Genomic DNA, 24274 nt, shown 5'->3' on the forward strand with positions numbered 1-24274 from the left:
GAACAGACATAATAATGAAACCACGAAGAGCATGGAGAAGCTGTCCAATTGATATCCAAGTATGACTATATGATCCTCATACATGGCGCCCTTGGATTTGTTTACGCCTCGTCTTTCACAGCTACCACATTGTTGCTGTGGTCCACTGCAATGGTGGTAGCTTTCTTGGACGCTTTGACGGGATTGCGCGCTTCGAAAATCTGGTCAAGCTCCTCGAGCTACACAGTGAAGAAGTAATTAGGACACGTCTGCAAGGCTGAGAGTGAAGAGGATGACATACCGTTCTGTTTTTGGTTTCCGGAAGAAAGAAGTACATAACAGTAAATTGGATAGCATCCCAGACAACGAACACGATGTAGGTTTTCCAACCGATGTCGTCGAGAGAGACCGGCCACGCGAACTGGTTAAGTAGACCAGCAGCGTTGACAGCGAGCGAGGAGAATGCCATACCTTTCGCGCGCATTTCGTAGGATAGCACCTCCACAGGGTACAGGGCCTGCAGGGGCGTTATGCAAAACGAGAAGACGCCGCCAAAGATGAAGATAAAGGCGAGTGTCGCTTTAGACGCGGCGTCATTGAGGTTGCCATTGGCATCGCGGACCTGGCTGGAGGCAGCCAAGACTGCGATCCAAACAACACAGCATCCTGCCATACCAGACAACATTAACGGACGGCGTCCAAGCTTATCGATGAAGGCAGCACCACAAAGGGCGAAGAAAAACTGGAAGCAAGAATAGCCCAGGTTGATGTTCGCTTGCGTCACGTCCGATGTGAAGCCAGCGCCATTCAAGGCTGGGACCAGATAGTACGTTAGGACCCCATTTCCTGCCCACTGAGCAAAAATAACAAATACACAGTTGCAGGCAAGACGATAGATACTGCTTCGACGATTGAACAGGCTTCGGTAATCCCAAAACCGCTTGTCCTGCAGAGATAAGTCAGCAGCTGACACGCAATAGGGGACTGGTGATCTAGATAAAGGGACCTACAGATCCATCCATGTTCAAATGAGCCTCGTACTCCGAGATCTGCAGTTTGACCCACAGAGAGTCGCGGTCTCCATAGCCGTGCCATTTCGTCATGATATCGATTGCCTTCTCTTTCTTCCCGTGAACATATAGCCAACGGGGAGATTCAGGAATCATCCAACAGGAAAGAATGATCAGGCCCGCGAAGACCAACTGCAACCAAACAGGAATCTGCCACGAGTTGTTGTTGTCGAGGGTGATAGAACCGCGGACTGAGCCAGACGATAGAATCGAACCGATAAACCAGAAGGTATTGCAGTACCCGGTCACAACACCGCGGTATGCTGGGGTGAGTGGTCTCAACAACGTAGATGGGGCCGGCAGCGGCAGCAATAGATACCCCAAAACCGAGCAAGAAGCGACCACCCATGAACTGGGCCAACGCTTGCATTGGCGATGGGTGGTGCCGCATACGATGGGTTCCCAAGACGATTAAGAAACTCCCCAGGAACATTCCGACCCGACGGCCCCAAGTGGTCGATGGCAGGGCCGACAAATGGGAAGCGCACAGACGCCGCCAATCTGGTACATTGCAGAGACGAGACCAGCCCAGATCCCTGGCATTTTCTGGCCGTTGAAAATGGTCAAGGAAGATGGTGTTGGCGAGGAGACCACTGAAGAGGGAGCCATCGAAACCGTTCATCGTTTGGCAGAAGAAGCCAACCATGAGGCACGCGAATAACAGAAGGGTAGTTGGATGGGCTAGGGTTGGAGGTTCCTGTATGATGGCTTCATTGTAGGCGCCACTGCCTGTCACAGCACGGATGTCTGTGTCTTTCTATAATACAGAAGGCGTCCCTTAGCAACAGCACAGGAAATAGGGAACTGACTTACCAATTGCTCCAATGTCTGAGCAGGATTGTTCTCTGCTCGTTTCTCATTTGCCTCCATGTCTGGAGTTGCTTGTCAACCTTTCGAAAGATGCAATGGTTAATTCCAGAATGCTTCTTCCATCTGCTGAGCGACCCGCCGGGAAGTATACCTTAAGAAGGGCCACCAAGCATTCGACCACGCGCTTGTTACCAATGAGTCTAGCCTCAAAAGGAACGGAGCATGCGGGTCGCGGCACCCCGAACCATCTGGACTAGTGTCCTTGCCGATCATGATGGCTCTGCCTGGCCAAATTTCGACATGCCGACCCGATGTTTCCGACTGTCTCACACCCCGGTTTCGGGTGAGTCCGATGGTGCGGGGGGTTCCAACGCTCTTCCTACCCCGGGTACGGAACGACTGGATCAGAATTGGACTACCTCGAGGAGAATTACCAGTGAAAGGAGGGCCTGAGGGGGGACAGGACAAGAGCAAGCTTTCCTCGCCGAGGTCCCAGGGCTATACCGACTTGATATTCCGGCTTGCGGCTTGCGGCTTACCTACTATGTTTTTTCTTCTTTTACTCTATCTTGTCCCTAGCAGATGTAGCTGGAAGGCGAAATGGGCCGTAGACATTCTCTACATGTGTGCAGACCTTGCCAAAGGGCCCTTAAGCCGATGGCTGCACCTAAAAGAACTAGGTAGTGAGTGACCCCGCCTCTTGTGGGGTTGCCAGATATGGTACCATACTGCCTTGAGACATCATAAGATGCGAAATTCATGTTTGTCACGCTGTTTGTGCCTTTGTGCAGAGAAGTTTCGTGGACTGTGGAGTCCCCGGGATTCCAGACCCCGGACCTTTCCAAAATAGACACGGCGGAGGAAGCCGTATCCCGTCTGGGCATTTTGGTTCGGTCCGGGGTCCGTACCAGATTGTGCGGCTTCCAAATTTTCGCTTAGAGGAGGAAACCATGGCAAGCCTGTCATTCCCGTGAAGTCTACAAATATCCGCGTATATTACTGGTACCTCGTGATATACGGGCCACGGAACGCGATATTTTCGGGGGTCTAGATCGCGTGGATGGCAAGGAGGCTGCTTTGTTGGACAGAGGATACAACGGCTCCGTATCCGTGTATCCAGTTCAGAACGGGAAGTTAGCAGAATAGCCCTTAGAGGGTCATTTGTTTCCCGCGGATGTTCATCAAACCACTCTCGCGACACGTGACCTATTTGGTTTACATTCTGCTTGTTTTGCTTTCGCGAGTTATATATGAGAAGATGTACCTTATATTCCACCCACCAAAAGCTAGGAGTCTGAAATTACACAACCAGTAGGTCCTGTATCCGCTACGAGTTGAAAATATGGTGAAACCTGCCATATTGAACACGATCTCGAAGCCTTCTAGACTGGGTTGTCAAGATATTGATCACTTTGTCGCATCGTGCACTTTACTTACCGCTACACCATACTGCGTAGGATAAGCAGACTTTAGTCCTCTTGTATTCCCTTGCAGTGTACTACCGAAGATGGTAGAATGATCCAGACCGATTGCATGATATATGGACCAAGGCATGGGGTGACATTACAGAGATGTAACGAGCAATGTATCCAACAGTCATTACTAATAATGGTCAGTACTGAAACAGGAATGACTAGCTAGTGACGTTCCGAAAGCTCCAACATTTAATAAAGTGTAGAAATGAGTCCATTTTCACGGTCGTCACCTAGAAGTAATAGGCACCAGAAAGGGGAGCAAATACAATTATTGTGATTTGGCTCGGCGTGTACAGACAGATTTCATTATCGCTTTTGGAGTCACTGTTTGCCGTGGTGAGCTACTTTCATTCGTGTCAATGTAGCCTGAATACAGGATCTGCAGAGGATATCTATACATCAATGCGGCATTTTGTAGACAATACGATAAGACGTCAGAGGGCTAAAAGGGGGAATAAACAAGACAAAGACTGGAAACCTAGTGCATATGGATACTAATTGATCTTACCTTCCTCCACACTTCTTATGTGGCTATACGTAGGATAGTACGGGTAAAGACAGATTTGGCTACACGATATACGGAAAGCTCGCAATTTGACATAGGCAGACAGCCTCAATGGCAGCGATTTATGTTCAATCTACGAATGAGAGAAAACCCTTGATGTTCTGCAGCAGATTGCACATTACTGAGACCCATTTTCCGTGCCCCTGGAAGCGTACAGATCCAAAGGAAGGCTCCCTAGCTAGTGTGAACGTTTCTGGACCTACATAAACTCTACGGAGTAAAAATTTAGAGTCAGGATACCTGGATCGTGCCAACCTACGCTCGCGAGAGGTTCGCTAACTTCCTTGCTAGCTGAGAAAGTCAAGTCAGACTTCGATGAGAAAAATGATATGGTTGAGACAGCCATCCGACTAATCGAAGCTCCTAAAATTGGGTCTAGGGGGACACCCCTTGGAAGTGATAATCGGGTCTCCGAGATCAAGCCTTTTGCGGACTACCAGGATGAAGTACTAAACAAGATTGCAAAAGCACAGGGTAGCCTCCGTTCTATTAGCTCAACGACAGGCACCGATGTTTTGGGCCTCACAAGTTACTTTTCTGCGGGAGAAAGCGTAGAGGTATATTCAACTCTTGTCAAGTGATGCCGTTTCAACTCTATACTAACCGCAAGAATATAGATGCGATATTGGAAACACGTGTACGGCTAGATAGACACTTCACCAACTGAGACTTGTTACTGGAATGTCTCTCCAAAATGGGAAGGCTATTATAATGATAGTTACCTTTACAACGGCGACAGGCGGTCACGTTCTAATGTATACTTCATTTCGGCCAACGAGAGGTTAAGGAAGGGTGCCATCGGCGAAGGAGACAGCGTGATCATATTTTTCTGGGACATAAATTGTCCTCATGATTGGCTGGGGTATCTCGCGAAAACTTCAGACGGCCGGCCTTCTTCGAATCCAAGGTGGAAATAACAGCCCAGAAGAAGCTGACACCTCCGGTGCCATGGTTATGCAAGTGAGGAGCATATCATTCAAAAGTTCTTTAAAGAAAGTGCGCAAAATATACAATATGCGCCTTTGAACTGATAAGTTCGAAGATGATAATGGCCTACTAGGTAATGGGGTCGGAGAAAGTGGTAACATCTAATCACATCTTGAAACTGCGAGGGTTTACATCTAAGATTGACATCAATTGGTTTTCGGTTAGCTTAGCTCAACAAAGAAGTAGTCCAGCACATGAACCTCAATCCCTTGCAGCCCTGTAGGAAGAAGTGAGCTGCGCTTTCCGCTGCGTGAAACCAGTAATCACTTGCAAGAAAACTGCAAAATCGTTAAAACCCGATGCTTTGGCCCTTGCTTGGTCAATTTAAGTACTACGAAGATGCCGCTATTTGCGAAAGTTGTGACTGCTGGGTCCTGTTACCGGAAGGGAAAACAAGTGTGCTAACTTGGGTATCTTGTTCAATGGAGAAATATATCCTTCTCGAAAGATTGCTTCGGGTTTCACACAAGCCACACCGAGATAGTTTCACTCATTGTAGTGCCTCTCTGTACCCTGGAAATTGCATTTAAGTAATTGAGGAAGGGGCCAATGCTAGCGTCGGAGTCACGTCCACCTGGCATCAATGTATGCGCAGTGTGAATCTGCGCACAGCATAAGGATGTATGTTGTTGGTAGCAGGAATTAGTATAGGGCGCTGTTGATTCTTCAATTAAATCATGCTTCACAGGACGCACTCCACATCATTTGTTGCAGAACCTTGGGTCATATCTACAAACCCATTTAATGTGGCTTAAAAAGCCACACACTACGGACTTTCCTCCGCATTGAAAACGGAACATTGCAATTTAATCAAAGAATCAACGGAACTTAGACCTGTCAATGAGAAGCCTACTGTCCGTATCTCATATACTCACAGCAGTAGATTGTTTAATAAATTATCTCAACTCCAGCACCGCCCAACGGCTTGACCGCAGCCACCTAGTATCATTCTCCGTATTTTCAATGTTAGCAGCCATGCCACCGGCCAAAAATTACTACACCAATTGAAACATTTCCCACTACTCCGGCACTATCCCCGCAGCATTGATTCCTGGCGAGCATGGACGTTTCCTATAAAGTGAACCTCTGAGCCCCTTGGTAAATAGCCGGAAGTATTGCGAGCAATTCATATTCGATACCCTACTTGACCTACTATCGTCGGCAGTATGAAATTTTGTACTCTATCATTGGGCTGTTTGGTTATGACTGCGGCGGCTGCACCAGGACGGCCACACCATGGTAGCCCTTTTTACTTTTTTACGTTGTGTGTGTCCCTAATGCATAGCGAAAGCTATTCAACTTGACACATGCTGATACGAACATTGATTGCGTGTATGTAGTGGTGATTCGTACTCCATGACCAGCTTCAACGCCAGCTTGGAGCAACCATCGTCATCCAATCCTATGGGAAACCCTGTCCTTGGTATGTACATTGTCACCGTTAGTGTATCATAATCTGAAAGCTGAACTCTCTATGAAGGACAGGGAACAACTACTGGGGGAGTTAATTGGATCGGGTACCTAGCTACCGAATACAACAAGACATCCCTTTTGAGCTACAACCTCGCAGTTGGGGGAGCGACTCTTGACAATAATATCGTGGCAAACCCAGGTTATCCCTACGATGTTGTCTCGCAAGTGGGTCTCTTTGAATCGGTCTACAAGAGCAAGCCGTCCTATGCTCCCTGGTCTTCTTCCAATGCAGTATTTGGATCGTGGATTGGAGTCAACGAGTATGCGTCTCCACCGCTAGACGCGGTTGTTTCTGATCTAGAATGCTCGCTTACTGATACACCTTTTCTACAGCGCTGGAAATTCATGGTGGTTTTCGGACCCCCAGAACTTTACATCTGTGTGGGCAAACAAGTACGAGTCCTTATTCGAGCAGATATACAGGGATGGAGGGCGCAGGTTCTTGATCTTAAACGTACCACCAATTCAGCGCAGTCCTTTTTGGGAAAGTCAGGGAACGGATGCTGTCAACCAGCTTGCGACTTATCTGCCCATACTCAATAAGGCTATTGCGAATTTTGCGCGAGACTTCAAAAGACGCCATCGAGATGTAAGTTCAATGATGTTCATATTGCCAAGGACCATGATCACGAAGTTGATACATACTCGCTCTAGGCTACGGTCTTCCTCTATGACACCTTCAGTCTCATGTCATCCATCATTGATGCCCCGGTGAAATATGGATATCCCAATGCGACTGCTGGCTCCTGCTACGCCGATGATGGTACCAGCTGCGTGTGGTGGAATTCTTTGCACCCTGGCAAGAAATTCCATCAGCTGATGGCGATTGATATTGCCCGCCATGCCTCCTCTCTTGGAGCATGGTGATCAATGAGAGAAGCGATGGTTTCTGTATATAGAGCTGAGTGAACTATTCCGATCGGCCGGCTCTTGTTCTCAAGGGTTGTGATAATGGCTGACTACGCGATATAAAGAGGGCTATGGAGTGGAAAGAAGCGTGTAGCATATATTTACTGAGCGGCTGCTAACTCCCTCAACTGCGTTGAATCCATCTCCTCCACTATTACTTTGGGATCACATGCCGTGGGAATTTATTGACCTAAGAGTTACTCGGACAAATGCTGCTATAATTCACCTGGAGGAAATTGACTTTTCTGGCCACATTGTACAATATGCAAGCCGCAATATCGCATGGCAAGGGACCTTCAGCTCCCTGACGCACAGTGGACAGTACGGAGTATTGTTTCGCGAAGTCGTTTACCTACTACACTTGCATAGACTGGACTGGTGCTTACTCTCTCATAAGCGATATGCGGTGCACAGGATCCAAAATTTGACGAGGCTCATGAGGAAGATGGGCCATGAGACAAGCAATATAATTTGGACTATAAGGACGTTGTGATGTTTCTGTGTTTTTTTATTGAGTTCATATACCCGGAATAGCTGGCCTATCGCCTGCTGTGCGGGTGTGCCCCTACTCGCTCAAAACGAGGCTATCAATACACATACAAAAGAGATTTCCCAGCCAGAGTACGGCGGATAGGTCCCCCAGACCTCGTCGCCACGCCTGTCTGCTTACCAGCTTGATGTTTGTGTGTGCAAATGGAGAATCTGGTCATTTTGCCCCTTATCATCCTTTTCTTGGAAACTAAGCTGTTCCTAACCAGATCAGTGGTAGTGTTATGCGCTATGCATCGGAGTAGCCTGCGAGCATCCATATTCCTTCCCTCGGTCCCCATGTCTCCCCCAGCTCAACCTCTGGCCTCTTGTCTTGCCTGTCTTGCAACTAGAAAATTGTTGTCAACACATCCTTCTACTAAGTCCCACCGCTTCCATGGATCCTAAGTCTCCCACTATCCTTTTCGAACGGAATCGTGCCGAGCCCCAAAACCCGATGGCAGCGCTGTAAGCCATGACCAGAACCGAAACACTTCAACGGATCGGGTATGGCTAATGGGTTTTATGAAATCCCGCGTTTATGTCACCAATCACTATAGGTGCTTTTGTTGCCTCTTCGCTTTCTTTATTGTTTTTATCTGATGAGCTGCTTCATTGTGATCCGTTCCATGTTTCGACTGATCGAATATGTCCAAGGAACAGTGGGTATCTCCTGTACTACGAGTTATATTTATATATAATCGATTCTTTGTTAATGTTCCTGACCATGGTTGTTTTCAATGTGGTTCACCTGCAGGAGATTGGTGAACAATTGTGTCGCCCGGTTCAGTGTGAGATGACCGCCGAGCAGGTTTAGAACTCTACCGCGGGTACCTCGGCGCGTGAGAGGGCGATTGCACCTTGCCTATTAGTTCTCAACTTCGGTCACTTTACTTCATCCGAGCAGACTAACCTGGGAAATCCTGATAGAGTGAATTTATAATCCAGGAAGCTTCTCCCTATACATAAACCCAAGACGGCGGAGACAGACAAATTAGAGTTGGTTATGAATAATTTCAAAGACCAAGACCCAGCGGGCATTCAATAGGGCGACCATAAAAGAAGATTGAGCGATCCCACAGTTCAGGACCAGGACTGGTAGGATAATAGTCTAGCAGCCGATAACCTGGAACGTTCCACGCCCATTCGAGGTGCGAAGTTGTCCTTAATGGAACCCCCTATTTGTCGTGCTTCGCCTTCCGACCCTGAGTGTTCGGGCCAAGTGGGCCTCACATACGAATACGATCAAAGTCTTAGCGGTGGCGGTGGGAAATCGTCAATATTATTGAGAGGCACAAATCCTCAAAGAACCCATGAAGGTAGGTCGCCGACTCCCATTCACTTGACTCCCTGCAACCATCTAGCATTCATGACCTGATGATGGCTTACAGACCCCTAAATTATTTCTCCGAGACAGATCTTTCGCCGTCCGCCGACGCCGATCGCTGTGAACTTCCCAAGCAGCAAGGAAAGCGCAGGCTACTGCTGATTTACATCCATGGCTTCTTGGGGTCAGAGGACAGCTTTTATCAGTTTCCTAGGAGGGTCCACGACCTGCTGACGGTCTCACTGGTCGCGACCCATGTTGTGTACTCGAAAATATATCCACGCTACAAGACCCGAGGACCATTACACGACGCTTGCGAAGGTATCAGCCAGTGGTAAGCAATCCCCTACCTTCCCGCAGAACTATCCCTCAGCGCTTTTCAGGTTATCTCCGCACGAGGCATCGGACTTGGATGTCATCCTCCTCGGCCACAGTCTAGGGGGTCTTATCGCTGCAGAGGTTGCCCTCATGACATCTCGCACTAGCCCTGGTCAGATTGAAGCCAAGAACCTGAGGCATAACATTGCTGGCTTGGTAGCGTTCGATGCACCATTCCTTGGACTTCATCCTCGCGTTGTGGGAACAGGAATTGGCAGGTTATTTCATCGCAAAGCAGATACGAACAGCAATAATGAAGACAAAGATCAGGAAGATGCCATACGGGACATCGTCGCGAACGAGGACGCAACATTCAATCCGGTCCTGACAAACGACGTGAACAAGCCTCGGTGGAAAGGCTGGGATGGAGCTCGCCATTTTTTGGAGAAGAATAAACGTCATTTGTCCCGTTCGGCGCTACAGTACGTGTTCTCATACTATGACCACGCCGGGTGCCTGAACAATTATTTCGGTCTCTTAAGGCGACACAAGAAGCTCTGTCGTTTGGCCACGGTTGGCGGATCGACTGGTTCCAGTTCGAGTGGCAGGCGGCTCCGGTTCGTCAATTATTACACGACTGCCTACCCCGTGAAGAAAACGCCGGAGTGCGACATTGACAGAGAAAAGAGCCTGCGGAATGAGAAACGGCCTGCCTGTCGCAAGACTACGGGACTACATGAGAATCCCGTAGAGCGTCAAAAGAAGGGAACGAACGGCAACTCATTTCACTCGTCGGTAGATCCAGTACCCTCCCCCACCGACGCGGACAGTAGTTTTCCTCCAGCAAGCTCTTGCGATTCAGATCGAGGTGGTAGCAGATGCGGTGATTCAAACTCAGGTTCGATGTCAAGGGGCCGACACTTCTGTCTGGTTTCGAAGGAACCCTGCGAAAAGCAGCTCTGGGTTCCTCTCTCCATGGACGGGATGGACGAAATCACCGCCCACCAGTCCATGTTCCTTCCTCTTGGCACGTACTACGAGCAGCTAGCTGCAGATGTCGTGGCACGGTTGAAAAACTGGCTAGTGTGAGAATAGGCTGAAACAACATAGGGCGTACGATGGCGATGACCCTTAAACAAGATAATGAGAGGTAGTACAAGCAAGGCATTGACGGTCTTTCACCAATTTGGATAATAACTACTGCGTTAAGGCGAGAAACAAGACACAATAATACGACTCCAATTAGCAGTTCATATACCAGATCGCCTTTGTAAGATTATCCATTGTCATAAGAGAACCAGACATCGCACCAGACATCTATGTAGTCTTCGCTGAATGTGCTATCTTTACCGATACCTATATTATAGTCTATCTCTTTCCCCTTGCCCAAACAGATACCTGTTGTACCCGTAATGTCCGGACAGATAATTCGCCACCACTAAGGTGATCGATAAAGACAACCCGAACCTCCCTGTAATTCAGGTTACACTATCCATGGATGAGATGAGTGAGGTCGTTGATGCCATCATCAAATCCAGGCGGGGCTTAACGGAGGGCTGGGCAAGACAACCCGACTCGGTAGATAAGGTAGGTAGTCTTTCCGGCACCGGGTCGGGAACGTTATAGGACAATCGATAGTTAGGTACCTTAGGTATAGTAAGCACCCTAAATCTTGGTAACAGCCCCGCCCGTATTCGTATTTTGCCAGGCTTGAGCATATTTAAGTTTGAACAGCCTTTGGAGCCCCACATGATGAGCATCGGAGCTGCAAAAGGCATCAGAGACTATATTTGGTACTATAGTCTGTCTCTTCACCCGTGGATGCCTATTCCTTGGTCTTGCCTCTCCAGGAGTGTCCCATGGGGCAGTCCTCTTATTCGTACCAGTCAGTGGCGTTGGTGGCCTCGTGGCAGAGTTCTTGCTAGCGTTCCAGAACCAGAAGCAGGGTTCAACAGGAGTATAGAACCACTCCCCAGGCCGCCTCACTCTCGCGTCCTTTCCATGACATTGTTATTATTACTACACACTTGACAAAAGTCCCTCTCCTTATCTTGCGGCAAGCATTCCCGTGAAAAAGATCATGGCACAATGCGACCCGCTGAGTAGGGCTGAGTGTGGAGCTCCAGACATGTCTCCAGCCCTAGAGAACAAGGCAATCGAAATACATGCCACGGTAAGCAGCATCCTCAAATGTCTGCGTTGGCCTAAAACTCTGTCTGTAAGCGAACTGACACGATTTGGTGGGATAGCTCCGTACAGGCAACACTGCCCCCGAACATGTCACAACCGCAGTGAATCAGGGAGCCTGGCTTACTGCGGCGTGGCGTTGGATAACAACCCCGAAAGGGTTCTTCATCCTCATATACGGACTGAACATAGTCGCCTGGGGCGGGATGCTGTTCCTGCTAATCTGCAATGCCGCCCCAGCCATGTGCCATCCGTCCTGCAACGATCTATATTCCTCCCGCCGGATCTGGATCGAGACCACCTCTCAGATCTTGAACGGGTTATTCTGCGTGACGGGGTTCGGACTGGCGCCGTGGCGGTTCCGGGATCTGTACTGGTGGTGCCGCTGGCGGATGGCGGGGAGTGACCGGGAGAAGAGCCTCGCTGGCATCACGCGCTTGGCTAGCATTCACCAAGCGTGGTATCGCACACCGATTGTTGTGTCATGTGTTGGGTGTGATGGGGACTGTGGTTGCGAGCAAAACAAATCATCGGCTCTTACCGAGGCTCTTGGGGGCCGCGCCCCGCCGACGGCGACGTGGAAAATGGATTTTGTGGTCTGGTGTAACATGTGGAATACTATATTCCAGGGTTGCTTGGCTGGCTGCATGTGGGGGATGAACAGATTCAACCGGCCCAGTTGGACGACGGGCTTATTTGTTGCCTTAGCTTGTGTTGTGGCTGGTGCGGCGGGGTATATGGTCTTCCGCGAGACCAGGAGGCTTGCGAGATTGGCAGAGACGACAACAGCCGATAGTGCTGTTGCAGAGAAGGGCAAGACTGGATTTGAACTTCCGGTATGATCCGCTTGATCCTGCGCTAGGTATTGGTGTATGCATGTTAGTCCAATACTGCCCTTCGCAGTATCTTCTCCTAGTTATCATTTACCTTTAAAAAACCCACCTTATAGTAATAAGATGACCACAGCTCGAAACACCCAGGAACGGATCGAATGTTACATATGAATCTCCTTGTAGAAAGCGGAGAGCAAAGGGAGGTTAATTGCGGTAGCTTGGGAGAAGAAAGAGAAGACTTCTATTATTCGTGCTCTAGGAACTGTACAAGACTACCGAAATTCATGGACTCCTCCAGTAGACAATTCACCTCCTCTTCTTACCCTTCGATATTTCTCTAAATCCAGTTACAACCTGGTCCTTGTCAGTGTCTGTGAATCCGCCGCTCTCCCGCATCCATGCACCTTCACCACGACGGGCCATGGCAATCGACTTCCTCGCCCTTGAATAAATCGACGCGTGCAAGCTCTTCGCAATACCCGCGCTCGGGTATATCAAGACACCAAACATGGCATAGCCAGATTTTGACACCATATTCGACATGCCCTTGCCGAGTCCTTTAACCGCACCCATAGCTCCATCCTGCTGCATCCCTTGGATTGGCTTGACGAGTATGTCGCTCACTGCCTCCGTCATTCCCCACATGAACCCCTTTCCCGCGACGGCAAAGCCGCTCTTAATGTCTGTAATTGGGCCGTGGTCCCGAGGCTCCTCGCCATGTAATCGAGGGATATTGCGCAGTCCTTCAGTCATCGCAAGTGGGATGTCAACGGTCATGCCCTTGAGGGCGGTGGGGACAAAACCGCCCAGGCTCTTAGCGGAGGCACCGGCCATTCTCGCCAAAAGCTTTCCTCCGCCTTGATCCGATTGCGGCTTAGTATTGCTCCTCGCAGCACCAGTACCCGCGGCAACCTTCTCCTTCCCGGGATTCGTCGACGTGGACCCGACAGATGCGCTGCTTGACATACTGCTCGAACGCTGGTTCTTACGCCTCTTGTGGTAATCGTGATACTCCTGGACAGGCTTGTAAAATGTCCCCAAAAGCGAACCAGTGAGGTCTGTGGTGGTGTGCATCACGGCAGACGCTCCGCCCGTGATAGGATCCCATCGACGATTTTCGATCAAAAAGGGTTTAGTGGAATGTCTAGGAGTCCGTCAGTAGCTGAGAAGCAACAAGGCAGAAACGTAGAGGGTCATCCAACGTACATAGTGAGACTCTTCTGGTCGATCAACCCGTCCGCAAGCAAAGTTTCTGCGGCGAACTTTGAAAGCTTCAGCTTCCGTCGACTCTTGGGTACGGATACGGACCATACGGCAGGCTGTGATGGGTATAGATCGCACTGCAGACGGTCGAGGGGAAGGTTCCGATGAAATGACGCAACTGCGGCGCGAACGCCCGACTCTGAGCTCATCTTGTGCGCAATGGTCGAGGCTGCTGCAGCTGCTTGTTCGCTGAGACAATACCGGATGCCAGCGGCCAGCGCATCGACGGTAAGCTGCTTATGTGGGATAGGGGCAGGACCAGCACCGGCGGCAGCGACCATGGCGCCCCAGAATGGCTGGCTAATCAAGAAGCGTTAGTTGGCGGAATAATCATAGTTTAGGCAAAATACTGACTCTCCAAAGAAGGGAACAACAAGTGTTGGCTTGGAATACCGCAATCCGCAAGCTGTGGTACCCGCCCCTCCGTGATGTACGACAGCCGCCACATGGTTGAACAGCCATTCATGTGGACAGTCCCCGATAAAGTAGATGTTGTCGTGGTATGCGCCGCCTAAGTTTGACCAGCCTTTGGAAACGATCGCCCGCGCGCCAACTGCGTTTACCGCTTCGATAATAGTCGTGGTAATCCGTTCCGGGTCTTCCAGTACGATACTGCCGAATCCAATATAAACCGGTGGAGGACCAGCAGCGAGGAAGGTTGCTAGATCAGCTGGAGGGTCGTATTTTGGAGTATCGCGAAAGAAAAAGCCGCAGACATCTATTGAAGGGTGCTGTTAGCTTCCAGTTGACACAGCACAAACCAATCTGCTAACAACCCACCGATATAAGATGGCCAATCCAGAGGCTTGGGAACAAGCGCTGGGGACCAACAGTATGTAAATGGGACCTTTAGGATTTCTGCAAGATGGGGGCCTTCAAACGTAGCCACATACTCCAATTCGAGGTCTTTTCGTCGCCATTCGTTGATCACGTCGCCCAGTCTGGGAAGTGTTTGTTAGCCTTCACTGCTCTTGACATAATATGTCGTTGGTCTCCTACCCTCGCCATGTAAGCCAATCCACCACGCCGTAAGAAATATAGTTCTTCAAACTTTCGTCCGCATTGCCACCGCTCATATTAGCCAGTGGGTGTGGAAACGCTTTTGTGCTGCTCCAGGGCATGGTGAACATTAAATGCACCGGGATGCTCAACGCCTGCGCACAATGGATGTGAGCAAAGCTCGGCGGGTTAGCGATAATCGCGTCAGCTATAAAAGGCACTTGCGTCTGCATATCAGACTCAATGCAGGATCGCCAGCACCCGCGCAACATCTCACGGATCATGATGCGCTTGCGCTGGACATCGCCTGCCTGCAGGCTCTCCATATTTGGAATCAAGCCAGGATTCTTGACCATGAACGCCATCAGGTCGGCTGGATCGCCCCCAATCGGGTAGAATTCCAAACCAGAGTCCCTGACGAAACTTTCAAACACATCGTGCGTAGCTAGTCGCACACGGTGTCCGTATCGCTGGAGTTCGGTTCCCAGGGCAATGAATGGTTGCACGTCGCCTCGGCTCCCGACGACTTGGATGACGATATTCAGCTTAACCTTCCAGCTCTTTTCAATTTCGACGACAGACTCGGGATATACCGGTGGCGGTCCAGAGATGTGTACTGTATGGTCGGCTGATTGCGGGGCCAGCTCGGAGTAAGCTGGAGGGGGTGTCGTAGGTCGTCCTAGAAACGGACGACTGTACCGTTTGGAGAATGTTCGCACGAAGCTGGAGTCCCAGTCGATAGTCACGCGGCCGTCATCTGGAGATATCATATTAGTTGCCTTCAGATACCGCGTTATGAGCCTTATAGACCATACCGTCCATATTGACGCCACTTTTGCCAATAGCCGCGGCGGGCAAAGATGGGAGCATCACGGGTTCTGCCGGTAGCTCAAACATCTCCAGATTGTCATTGGTAGCCATGGTGGCTTGACCCAGATGGGGTGAATGAGAGTGAGGAAATTCGAGTCGGTCAAAGAGGTATGTTTGGCTCCACGCCTCCTTTTAATCGTCCATGTGGCGAAGATCAAACTCCCGGCAGACTTATTAGATTTCTCTCTTTCCTTATCCAGCTGGGCGTTCTGGAATCTGGTGGAGCATGCCGTTGGTTCCTAAGGTTTGTTATATGCTATGTGGACACAAGGTTGCTCTCCGATTTGCCGAACCTCAAGTCCGGCGGAACTCAGAAGATCCTCGTATTTCCTTATTATACGAGTACGGGGCGTCCTGATATTATTAAGCAAAGCGCTTTTAATCGTACCAAGGTAGCTGAAACCATGTTGGTGTTACGACACCCTTGTCAGGCAACTAGGTAGATTAAGCTACTATAACTACTATTACAAAATTAAAGAGATATGAGGACACTCTTTACTATGTATTTAGATAGTTCTTGTTTGGTTTCTGGCGTTTAATAGCACTCAGGTATCTTTAATACCTACTAGATTACTACTAGGTACTGCTAATTTAAGCGGATATACATATCCTTTTAGCTTTAGTTCTACCTTACTATTTCGAAACTTAGGATCCTAATATTAGTTTTTTGGACTCTTAATGGAGTTCTTCGGAGCCGTCCGGCTTTTAGATTCAGTATCGTCAGCTCTTCGGACTAGTGGAATCTACCTAAGTTAGCCTTATGTTCCATGGATAGGTTCCGTGGTTTAACCTCTGGGTAGGTAGATCAGGGTCAGCGGCCCCTCCCGTATTCGTATACAGGGACAGAACTTTCCCATACGAACACCGGACGTCATGCTTCGCATCAGTGGGCCGTTCTCAAGCAACTTTGGTACATCGTACGCAGTATAGGGGACAGCATTTGCGATCTTCAAAGACCCATCAACATATATAAAAGGCCATGTACCCAACCAGCTTCTCCCTATCAAGCAATTCAGAACAGCTCAAACCACGCCACATAGCTTAGGGTCATGGTTCGTCTCTTTGCGCATGCCCTCTTACTGTTGGCCGGCTCTAGCTTTGCTGTTGCCCAGAGACCAGAGATCCCCGATGGTATTCCACTTGACAAAGCGACACGGGATTATCTCGAGTCGCTGCCTACTGACGAGTTGGCAGCGGCTCTAGAGGTATATCAGGAAGCCATTGCCAGCCAGGTCCCTGCACCCCCCGAATTGATTACCCAGCAGGAGCTCTCCCTCTATGGCAAGAGCCCCGCCGTCTACCCGAGCCGTACGCTTTTCCTTGCTATGTAGATTGTATAGATCCCGTGACACTAACGGTTGCTGGTATAGCCCTGGTGAAAGGCACCGGCACCTGGGCAGATGCCTACGCTCACGTGAAGGCTCTCGTCAACCAGATGACGATCGAAGAAAAAGCCAATATTACGAGTCTGTCCGATGGCGGCGTGCCGGCCATTCCACGGCTCGGTTTTCCAGGCTTGCGTGTCCATGACGGTCCAAATGGCCTTAACGCGCTGGAGGAAGTTACAGCATATGCCTCCGGCATAACGGTCGGATCGTCTTGGAACAAGGATTTGGCTCATGCTCGGGGACAGAGTATGGGCAAGGGAGCAAGACGTAAAGGAGGTCGGTAGCGTCACTACTCTGATGTGGACCAGTGCTGATATTTAGGTAGTAAGCAACTTGCTGGGACCGACTATCGGTCCGCTTGGCCGGACAGTGGCAGGCGGTAGAAACTGGGAGAGTTTCTCTGTCGACCCGTACTTATGCGGCCAAATGGGAGCAAAAACCGTGCTGGGAATCCAGGAAAGCGTCATTGCGACGGCCAAGCACTTTGTCCTCAACGAGCAGGAGACCGACCGTAACCCAAACATGTTTGGGTTCGGCAACGCCTCGGTATCTTCCAATATCGATGACAAGACCATGCATGAGTACTACCTATGGCCATTTCAGGATGCAGTGAAGGCTGGTGTTGGCTCTGTTATGTGCTCCTATCAGCGTGTCAATGGCTCTCATAGCTGTCAGAACAGCTGGACGCAGAACGGACTCCTGAAGACTGAGCTCGGCTTCCAGGGATATATCATCAGCGACTATAATGCACGATGGGGTGGCATTGCCAGCACCCAGGCGGGTATGGACTTGGTCACGCCCCCATCAGCAGTATGGCCCCAGAATCTTACCGTCGCTGTTGAGAACGGAACACTGGCAGAAAGCCGACTTGATGATATGGTTATACGGCAAGCATACCTTGCTTTGTTGGACTATCTGGCACTGACAAGTCCACAGAATCCTTACCTCATGGTTCAAATTCGCTCAGTTCGACCTGGCCAATCCGCTCGGACTGCCCCCAAACATTTCGAAAGCGCACGAGGGAAGCAGCTCAATTGACCCGTCTCCAGAAGCCAAATATATCATACGTCAGGGAGCCGTCGAAGGAGCCGTACTAGTTAAGAACGTGAACAACACCCTGCCGTTGAAAAAGCCAAAGATTCTATCTCTTTTTGGCTATGATGCCCACGCACCTCTGGTCAACACTCCAACGGGTGCGAACAGCAAGTACTCTCTCGGATACCAGAGCGTAAACAGAACCCAGGCACAGGTTCAAGGTCTCTTTGTTGGTGTCGGCGAATGCCCATCTGCTGCTACACTTGGCACTCTGGTTGGTGGGGGAGGAAGCGGTTCAGCTACTCCCCAGTATATCAATTCTCCATTTGACGCATTCCAGCAACGGGCGTATGAGGATGGTACCTTCCTCTACTGGGACTTTGACTCCGAAGATCCTTCTTACTCCGAATCTGATGCGTGTCTTGTCTTCATTAACGAATTCGCCTCTGAGGGTGTAGACCGAGTCTCTCTCGCCGATCAATACTCTGATAACCTTGTTATGAACGTCGCCAAAAAGTGCCCCAGCGTTAGTAACCTCCGCCTCCCCTGTCTCACTCTGCTCAACACCTCCAGCCCTTCCATTCGTTTCCCGCACTGTCTCCGGAGTGCATGACTAATATCCATTGCGCAGACTATCGTGTCTATACACAATGCAGGGGTCAGACTCGTGGATCGGTGGATAGACCACCCGAACGTCACAGCTGTCATATTTGCCCATCTTCCCGGCCAAGACGCCGGCCCCGCTCTCGTCGACATCATGTACGGGGAACAGGCCCCGTCCGGCAAACTACCCTACACAGTCGCCAAGAACGAATCCGACTACAGTGAAGAGCTATTATGGCCTGTGCGCCCAGATAACTCGTCGAACTACTACACACACGCGGATTTCACCGAGGGCTCCTATATCGACTACCGCCGCTTCGATGCTCTCAATATCGAGCCTCGCTTTGAGTTCGGGTTTGGGCTTACTTACACGACTTTTAACTACTCGGACCTTAAGGTACGCCATACCGAGGCTAACTCGTCCTTTTATCCGCCGCCGGGCGAGGTCATGGAGGGTGGCCTCCAATCCCTTTGGGACGTCATTGCTATCGTGACCGCGAGAGTCTCGAATGCCGGAGAAGTTACAGCCTCGGAAATCCCCCAGCTGTATGTGGGCATACCAAATGCGCCAATTAAACAGCTACGAGGCTTCGAGAAGATTCCACTTCACCCCAAAGAGAGCAAATCTGTCAGTTTCCCATTGACCAGGCGTGACCTTAGTCTGTGGGATACCGAGTCGCAGAGTTGGTATCTTCAGAGAGGAGAGTACAAGTTGTATGTTGGTTCGAGCAGTCGGAATATCAGACTGACCGGTAGTATGACCTTCTAAAACCCCGGCCATGTATGGCTGTATCTGAGGTATAGGATATTGAACAATCTTGAATGTCCAGCCAAACAATATATTACAATCTTTTCTGTAATAATAGGTTATGGGATTTCCATACATGCTAGTACTTAGGAACCAATTGAACAAGTTAATTGAAGAACTATACCGGAGATCGCTGTTGAGAGCATCGTATTGCCCAAAGCTAGTATTCGCATGTTACAACGCGGACGGTGCCAGTTGACCCGGTTTACCATATACAACCATATAGAGGGAGAGGTCGCTGCATCAGCCAGTTCATAGTGGTAAAATTCCACCACATAGCTCGACAGGACACTTGAGATTCTCAGCGTAAAATGCATCTGTCAAGTTTCACTCCGCACCTAGACTCTTTGGGGCTCTTGTCCATGGATCTCAAGTCCTCGAGCCGCATCGTGTGTAGTAATCTTGCATATTTGCGATCAAACTAGGACTGGTTATAGACAACCAACCTCTTGCGTGGACTTACTCGAAAGGCTCAACCCTATCCCCTAGGCTTAATTCCTTCCAACGCCGTCAGTACGCGGCTCCCTCGAAGAAGAGCAAGAGAAGAGCTCACAAGATCCACTTTCTGGCAGGCAGAATAAGACGCTGGATCTATTGGGACACAGGTCCGCACACCCTATATATCAATCTCAGGGGATGTATGCGCACATGAGTTCCTGGAGAAGGCAAAGTGGCTTGTGGGTGACTTAGCAAATATGGTGGAATCATGACGGAGATACCTTCTCGCGGAACGGGGCTGTGATAAGGATGTCCTCCACCAACAGTTTTCCCTTATCCATTGGGTGTATGTAGACCTACGTTAGTAAATACTAATATTTGGAAGGCATCTTTCAAATTCGTAATGCTAATCACACAAGTCATGGACCATTACAAGAAGAGATCTCTATCCCGTTGAGTGTATGAAAACTGAGCGGGGCCCAAATTGTGGGAAATCCTATTTGTGACTCTTCGGTCCCATGGCCCGCGTTGAGTAAATACAGTTGATCAAGTCTGATTCAGGCAAGCAGGTAATAAAGAACCTAAACAATGTCCCAAGCGTCATCAGCATTTCGAATGTAAGGTGTGAGAGCTTCAAAATCGCTCTCCGTCTCGCCCTTGGTACGACCGTTGCCAAGGAAAGCCCAAGGGTTATCGTCAATATATCGGACGTTGTAATGTTCCCATCTGGGGTACTTGATGGTCTTTAGGTAATGGACTGACTGCTGACTGCTTAGTATATATAAGAGAGACAGTGGAACGGGATATCATCTTACAGATCCACCCCAGCACAGGGGTCTCCCATCTTTCGTGTTATTCTTGTACCAACTCCGACAGTCCGCAGTCCAGACACTGCCTTCATGCCATTTATCAATGTATGAATCCAGCTGTTCAGTGATGTCGCGGCGAACCTCTATGGCACGGATCCGGTCGGACTGTATCTTTTTAGCTGCAGCAATCACGTATTCAATCTGTGTTTCTAGGCAAGGTAGTACAGTGCCGTTGGCGAGATTTCCACGAGGGCCGTTCATCACCCAGTAATTGGGGAACCCCGGCGCCGCAATTCCGAGATAGCACGTTGGCCATACAGCCCACTCATCCTGAATTCTGGAGCCATTCACTCCATACAGTTCAAAATGGGGTGTCCAGGCCATATCGAATCCAGTGGCGCAGATAATCACATCAACTTCGTGCGCCTGTCCGTCTGTGGTTACCAGGCCTTGCCCGTAGACCCTGGAGATGTCTTCGTACACAGGCTGTACATTCGACTTGATTAAGGCCTCGAGGTATCCATCGCCTGGGGTGAGTCGACTAGTCTGGTAGTTAGTCACCTGTCGGTCTCTCGTCAATTTCTATGGGTCCGCACTTACCGACAACCGACATCCCAAGTTGGAATCAGATGCTTCATCAACTCTGGGTCTCCTTTCAAGCGTCTAGCCATGGAGTTGGTCATGTACTCTCTTGCCATGTTGGAGGCCTCTGTGTTCTTATAAAAGATTGCAAATCCAACATTCATACCGTACTCGATCTTCTTTCGATACTTGAGCAGGAACTCAGGATCGGAGCGGAGCTTTTCCTTTTCTGGCTTCTTGTAGTAGTACTGCATCATATCTGGATCCTTTTCCTCTTCGGATAGAGTCAACCGAGCCTCATCCTCAGGAGAGAGTTCCACTTTTACCCTCGGCATTGGCGGAGAAATCCAGGTGCTACTTCTGTTTACCACATTAATACACCTTCGAGACTCGGCCATGCAAATGAGAAGGGGTGGGGATTGCCTGACCTCATGAAGCACTTTAGATGGCTGGCGACTACAAAGAAAATAATGGGCTCGTTAAAAGGGCTTATCCAACATGGGAGTTGTTAAGATGCAGCGTACCTTTCTGCATCTCGGGGATAATTTGAATGGCAGATGAACCAGTTCCCAACACGGCCACTCGCTTTCCCTTGAATTCAATGGAGTCTAGACGATAGAGTTTTGTTAACTGTCAATATCCTACGATATCACGAAATCGATGGCAGGGGCCGACTATACCGTCCCAATTAGCGGAATGGATGAGAGGCCCGGTGAAAGAGTGCAAGCCTTCAATGTTAGGCCCTAAAGCCAAATTAGCGGTTGTCCGGACTTCGTCTTTGGATTCACCCACAACGCCATTTATTGAGTAAGCCGGACCCATTCATTAGGATATGAGCGTAATCCTTGAGAATGGTCCCATTATGATCCACTTCAACCTCATACTGACCCTTATCTTCCAACCAACGGGCAGATGTTACTTTATGATTGAGCTTCACGTATTTTTGCAGTCCGTATTTTGCAGAAAACCCTCTGAAGTACTCCAGAATTTCTGGTGCATGCTATGTCATGAGTCAGTCCCCAAACAAGGCCGCCTACGCAGGTTATCTCACGGCATAGTAGGAGATCCACTCTGGATTTGGTTCAAAGGTGTAGGTATAAACGTGGGATGGTCTGATTTCACGCGGCCGTTTAATGAGCTTAGTGCTCTGAATCGAGAAGCAAATCCACACTCACACATCGCAGGCACATCCCGGATACTTGTCTTTGCCAGTGTTAGAACATTGCCTGACATACAGCGACGTATGTTATCCTTGAATGGACTCACTCTCAAACCATGTCCCCCCAATTTCAGAGTTCTTCTCGTAACAGACAAGCTCGTAGTTGCTGAGCTGCCGCTGCATTTTGTACGCCGTACAGAGTCCAGTTGCCCCTGCCCCAACATGAATAATCTTAACAGGCATTGGCTGGGAATGCCAATACTCTGGAATCTTTGGCTTAGACTCGTCGGGTTCGAGACCGTTGACCATCGTGACTTGTTGACCTGAGGTCGGACGGACTGAAGAGGAGAATATATGCAAGGTAGATGACAGATTAAAACGCAGTATACCTCCGGGAAGTATTAATAGAAATAGTGCCTCCAAATTCAAGAGGTTGGAGGCGTCCATTACGTCGCTTGGATTGACTTCGTTTTGCCGCACTGACTCATTGCGCGCTGACAAAGTCCCCCTCTTCAACTACTGTCAATCTTACCGAGGTTTACCAGGTTAAAAAAGTGATCCAAGTTCCTGCTTATATTTTTCATAACATATTTGGCACAGTGTTCTTACTGGGTTGCGAAGTTTTCTCCAATCCTTTCCCAATGAGTCCCTCTGAGATTCCGCAGCCGCTGATCACGAGTGGAAGAGGGTACGGGTGGCTATACGCTCTCTACCTCCACATTGGGGCCGGTATTTTGCGCACTGTTGTCTGGTTGATGACGAGCACTGGAAAGGATTTTGACAGAGTTGTCACGATCCAAACACCTGGACTGGGGCCGGGCAAGGTCCGCTGCGCTCTCAGTTTTCCTGCATCACCTGATCCCAGTGATCAGCCCTCGGAGAACTTGGGACGATTTCCCTTAGTTATTGTCCTAGAAGGCGGCGGGTTTGTGTTAGGTCAACCGGAAGATGGAGAGCGGAATGACCGACTCGTCGCGACCAAGGTAAGTAGGAGCGTCTCTCTCTCTCGTGCAGGAAGAAGAAACCAGTCCTGACAAAACATTGATCAGGGTATGCAACGCAGTACTGATGTTGACGTCCGGACAGACGCGCTCAGTCGTCCTATCTGTGGACTACGCGAAATCACCTCGCTACCCGTTCCCACATGCCTTACTTCAAATATACGAGGTAGTCCGATGGGCCACTTCTAGCGAGGGACAAGCCGTCATGGGAGTGTCGATCGATCCCAGTCGTGTTGCCTTCATGGGTAATTCGGCAGGTGGTAACCTCACAGCATCATTATCTCTACTCTTGTCATTCAGATCCGGTCCATGTGCCAGGTTCTCTGAAGCACTCCCTCCTACCTTCCGTCAGTTGCTTCAGATCCTTCTGTACCCCAGCGTCGAATGTCATCATTCCTACCAGACAAGGTATCAGCGGTGCACCATGGACGTCCAGGCAAAAAGCCTGCCCATAGCTGTCGCAGAGTTAATGGAGGCTTCCTACCTACCCCCGAGTGTTGCGAAGGAGCAAATATTTGTCGCCCCCCTTTTGGCCAATCCCGCTCTTTTAAACCAATTGCAGGTCCCTGCAGCTCTAATATTAACAGCCGGAATGGATTGCCTGAAGGACGAGGCTGAGTTATATGCTCGCAATCTTGAAATGGCTGGGGTTTGTGTGAAAATCAAACAGTATCCATTTGCAATACACGGGTTTTCCCACTACACGGAGGGACATAAGGGCTTTCGTGCAGTTGATGTGGCTGATTGTTGGAAGGAGGTCTGCGACGCCCTCAATAATGTTTTCCATCCAGCGTCTGTTCTGTAATCCCATGATATCCAATGTCCCTTACTAGTAGATAGGCTCATGCAAGCTTGCCG

At 49.6% G+C, this 24274-nt stretch overlaps 9 protein-coding genes across 9 annotated transcripts; 5 read left to right on the top strand and 4 right to left on the bottom strand.

The window, feature by feature from the left end:
* Window positions 1–101: 101 nt before the first annotated feature.
* On the bottom strand, window positions 102–1919 carry ATEG_10268 (uncharacterized protein; the record flags this gene model as incomplete). Its single annotated transcript, XM_001218615.1, has 5 exons — window positions 102–218; window positions 281–925; window positions 990–1312; window positions 1443–1806; window positions 1863–1919. The coding sequence occupies 5 exons, from the start codon at window positions 1917–1919 to the stop codon at window positions 102–104; spliced, it is 1506 nt and encodes a 501-aa protein (XP_001218616.1).
* A 515-nt stretch (window positions 1920–2434) lies between these two features.
* ATEG_10269 (uncharacterized protein) lies at window positions 2435–2743 on the bottom strand (the record flags this gene model as incomplete). The annotated part of the gene is made up of 1 exon (XM_001218616.1): window positions 2435–2743. One exon carries the CDS (start codon window positions 2741–2743, stop codon window positions 2435–2437), a length of 309 nt encoding a protein of 102 aa, XP_001218617.1.
* Window positions 2744–6242: 3499 nt separating this feature from the next.
* On the top strand, window positions 6243–7226 carry ATEG_10270 (SGNH/GDSL hydrolase family protein; the record flags this gene model as incomplete). Its single annotated transcript, XM_001218617.1, has 4 exons — window positions 6243–6309; window positions 6412–6619; window positions 6693–6948; window positions 7014–7226. 4 exons carry the CDS (start codon window positions 6243–6245, stop codon window positions 7224–7226), a joined length of 744 nt encoding a protein of 247 aa, XP_001218618.1.
* A 1738-nt stretch (window positions 7227–8964) lies between these two features.
* ATEG_10271 (uncharacterized protein) lies at window positions 8965–10576 on the top strand (the record flags this gene model as incomplete). Its single annotated transcript, XM_001218618.1, has 3 exons — window positions 8965–9115; window positions 9452–10508; window positions 10552–10576. The coding sequence occupies 3 exons, from the start codon at window positions 8965–8967 to the stop codon at window positions 10574–10576; spliced, it is 1233 nt and encodes a 410-aa protein (XP_001218619.1).
* Window positions 10577–10935: 359 nt separating this feature from the next.
* On the top strand, window positions 10936–12470 carry ATEG_10272 (DUF2985 domain-containing protein; the record flags this gene model as incomplete). The annotated part of the gene is made up of 5 exons (XM_001218619.1): window positions 10936–11028; window positions 11080–11097; window positions 11176–11234; window positions 11479–11614; window positions 11691–12470. The coding sequence occupies 5 exons, from the start codon at window positions 10936–10938 to the stop codon at window positions 12468–12470; spliced, it is 1086 nt and encodes a 361-aa protein (XP_001218620.1).
* Window positions 12471–12767: 297 nt separating this feature from the next.
* Window positions 12768–15644, bottom strand: ATEG_10273 (uncharacterized protein; the record flags this gene model as incomplete). The annotated part of the gene is made up of 6 exons (XM_001218620.1): window positions 12768–13605; window positions 13668–14024; window positions 14079–14442; window positions 14505–14665; window positions 14724–15480; window positions 15539–15644. The coding sequence occupies 6 exons, from the start codon at window positions 15642–15644 to the stop codon at window positions 12768–12770; spliced, it is 2583 nt and encodes an 860-aa protein (XP_001218621.1).
* A 998-nt stretch (window positions 15645–16642) lies between these two features.
* ATEG_10274 (beta-glucosidase) lies at window positions 16643–19388 on the top strand (the record flags this gene model as incomplete). Its single annotated transcript, XM_001218621.1, has 5 exons — window positions 16643–16901; window positions 16964–17257; window positions 17307–17791; window positions 17949–18542; window positions 18648–19388. 5 exons carry the CDS (start codon window positions 16643–16645, stop codon window positions 19386–19388), a joined length of 2373 nt encoding a protein of 790 aa, XP_001218622.1.
* Window positions 19389–20446: 1058 nt separating this feature from the next.
* ATEG_10275 (uncharacterized protein) lies at window positions 20447–21591 on the bottom strand (the record flags this gene model as incomplete). The annotated part of the gene is made up of 3 exons (XM_001218622.1): window positions 20447–20626; window positions 20681–21215; window positions 21275–21591. The coding sequence occupies 3 exons, from the start codon at window positions 21589–21591 to the stop codon at window positions 20447–20449; spliced, it is 1032 nt and encodes a 343-aa protein (XP_001218623.1).
* A 1465-nt stretch (window positions 21592–23056) lies between these two features.
* ATEG_10276 (uncharacterized protein) lies at window positions 23057–24221 on the top strand (the record flags this gene model as incomplete). Its single annotated transcript, XM_001218623.1, has 3 exons — window positions 23057–23398; window positions 23430–23465; window positions 23502–24221. 3 exons carry the CDS (start codon window positions 23057–23059, stop codon window positions 24219–24221), a joined length of 1098 nt encoding a protein of 365 aa, XP_001218624.1.
* Window positions 24222–24274: the final 53 nt, after the last annotated feature.

Source organism: Aspergillus terreus, genomic scaffold (assembly GCF_000149615.1).
Source record: "Aspergillus terreus NIH2624 scaffold_17 genomic scaffold, whole genome shotgun sequence".
Lineage (NCBI taxonomy): Eukaryota > Fungi > Ascomycota > Eurotiomycetes > Eurotiales > Aspergillaceae > Aspergillus > Aspergillus terreus.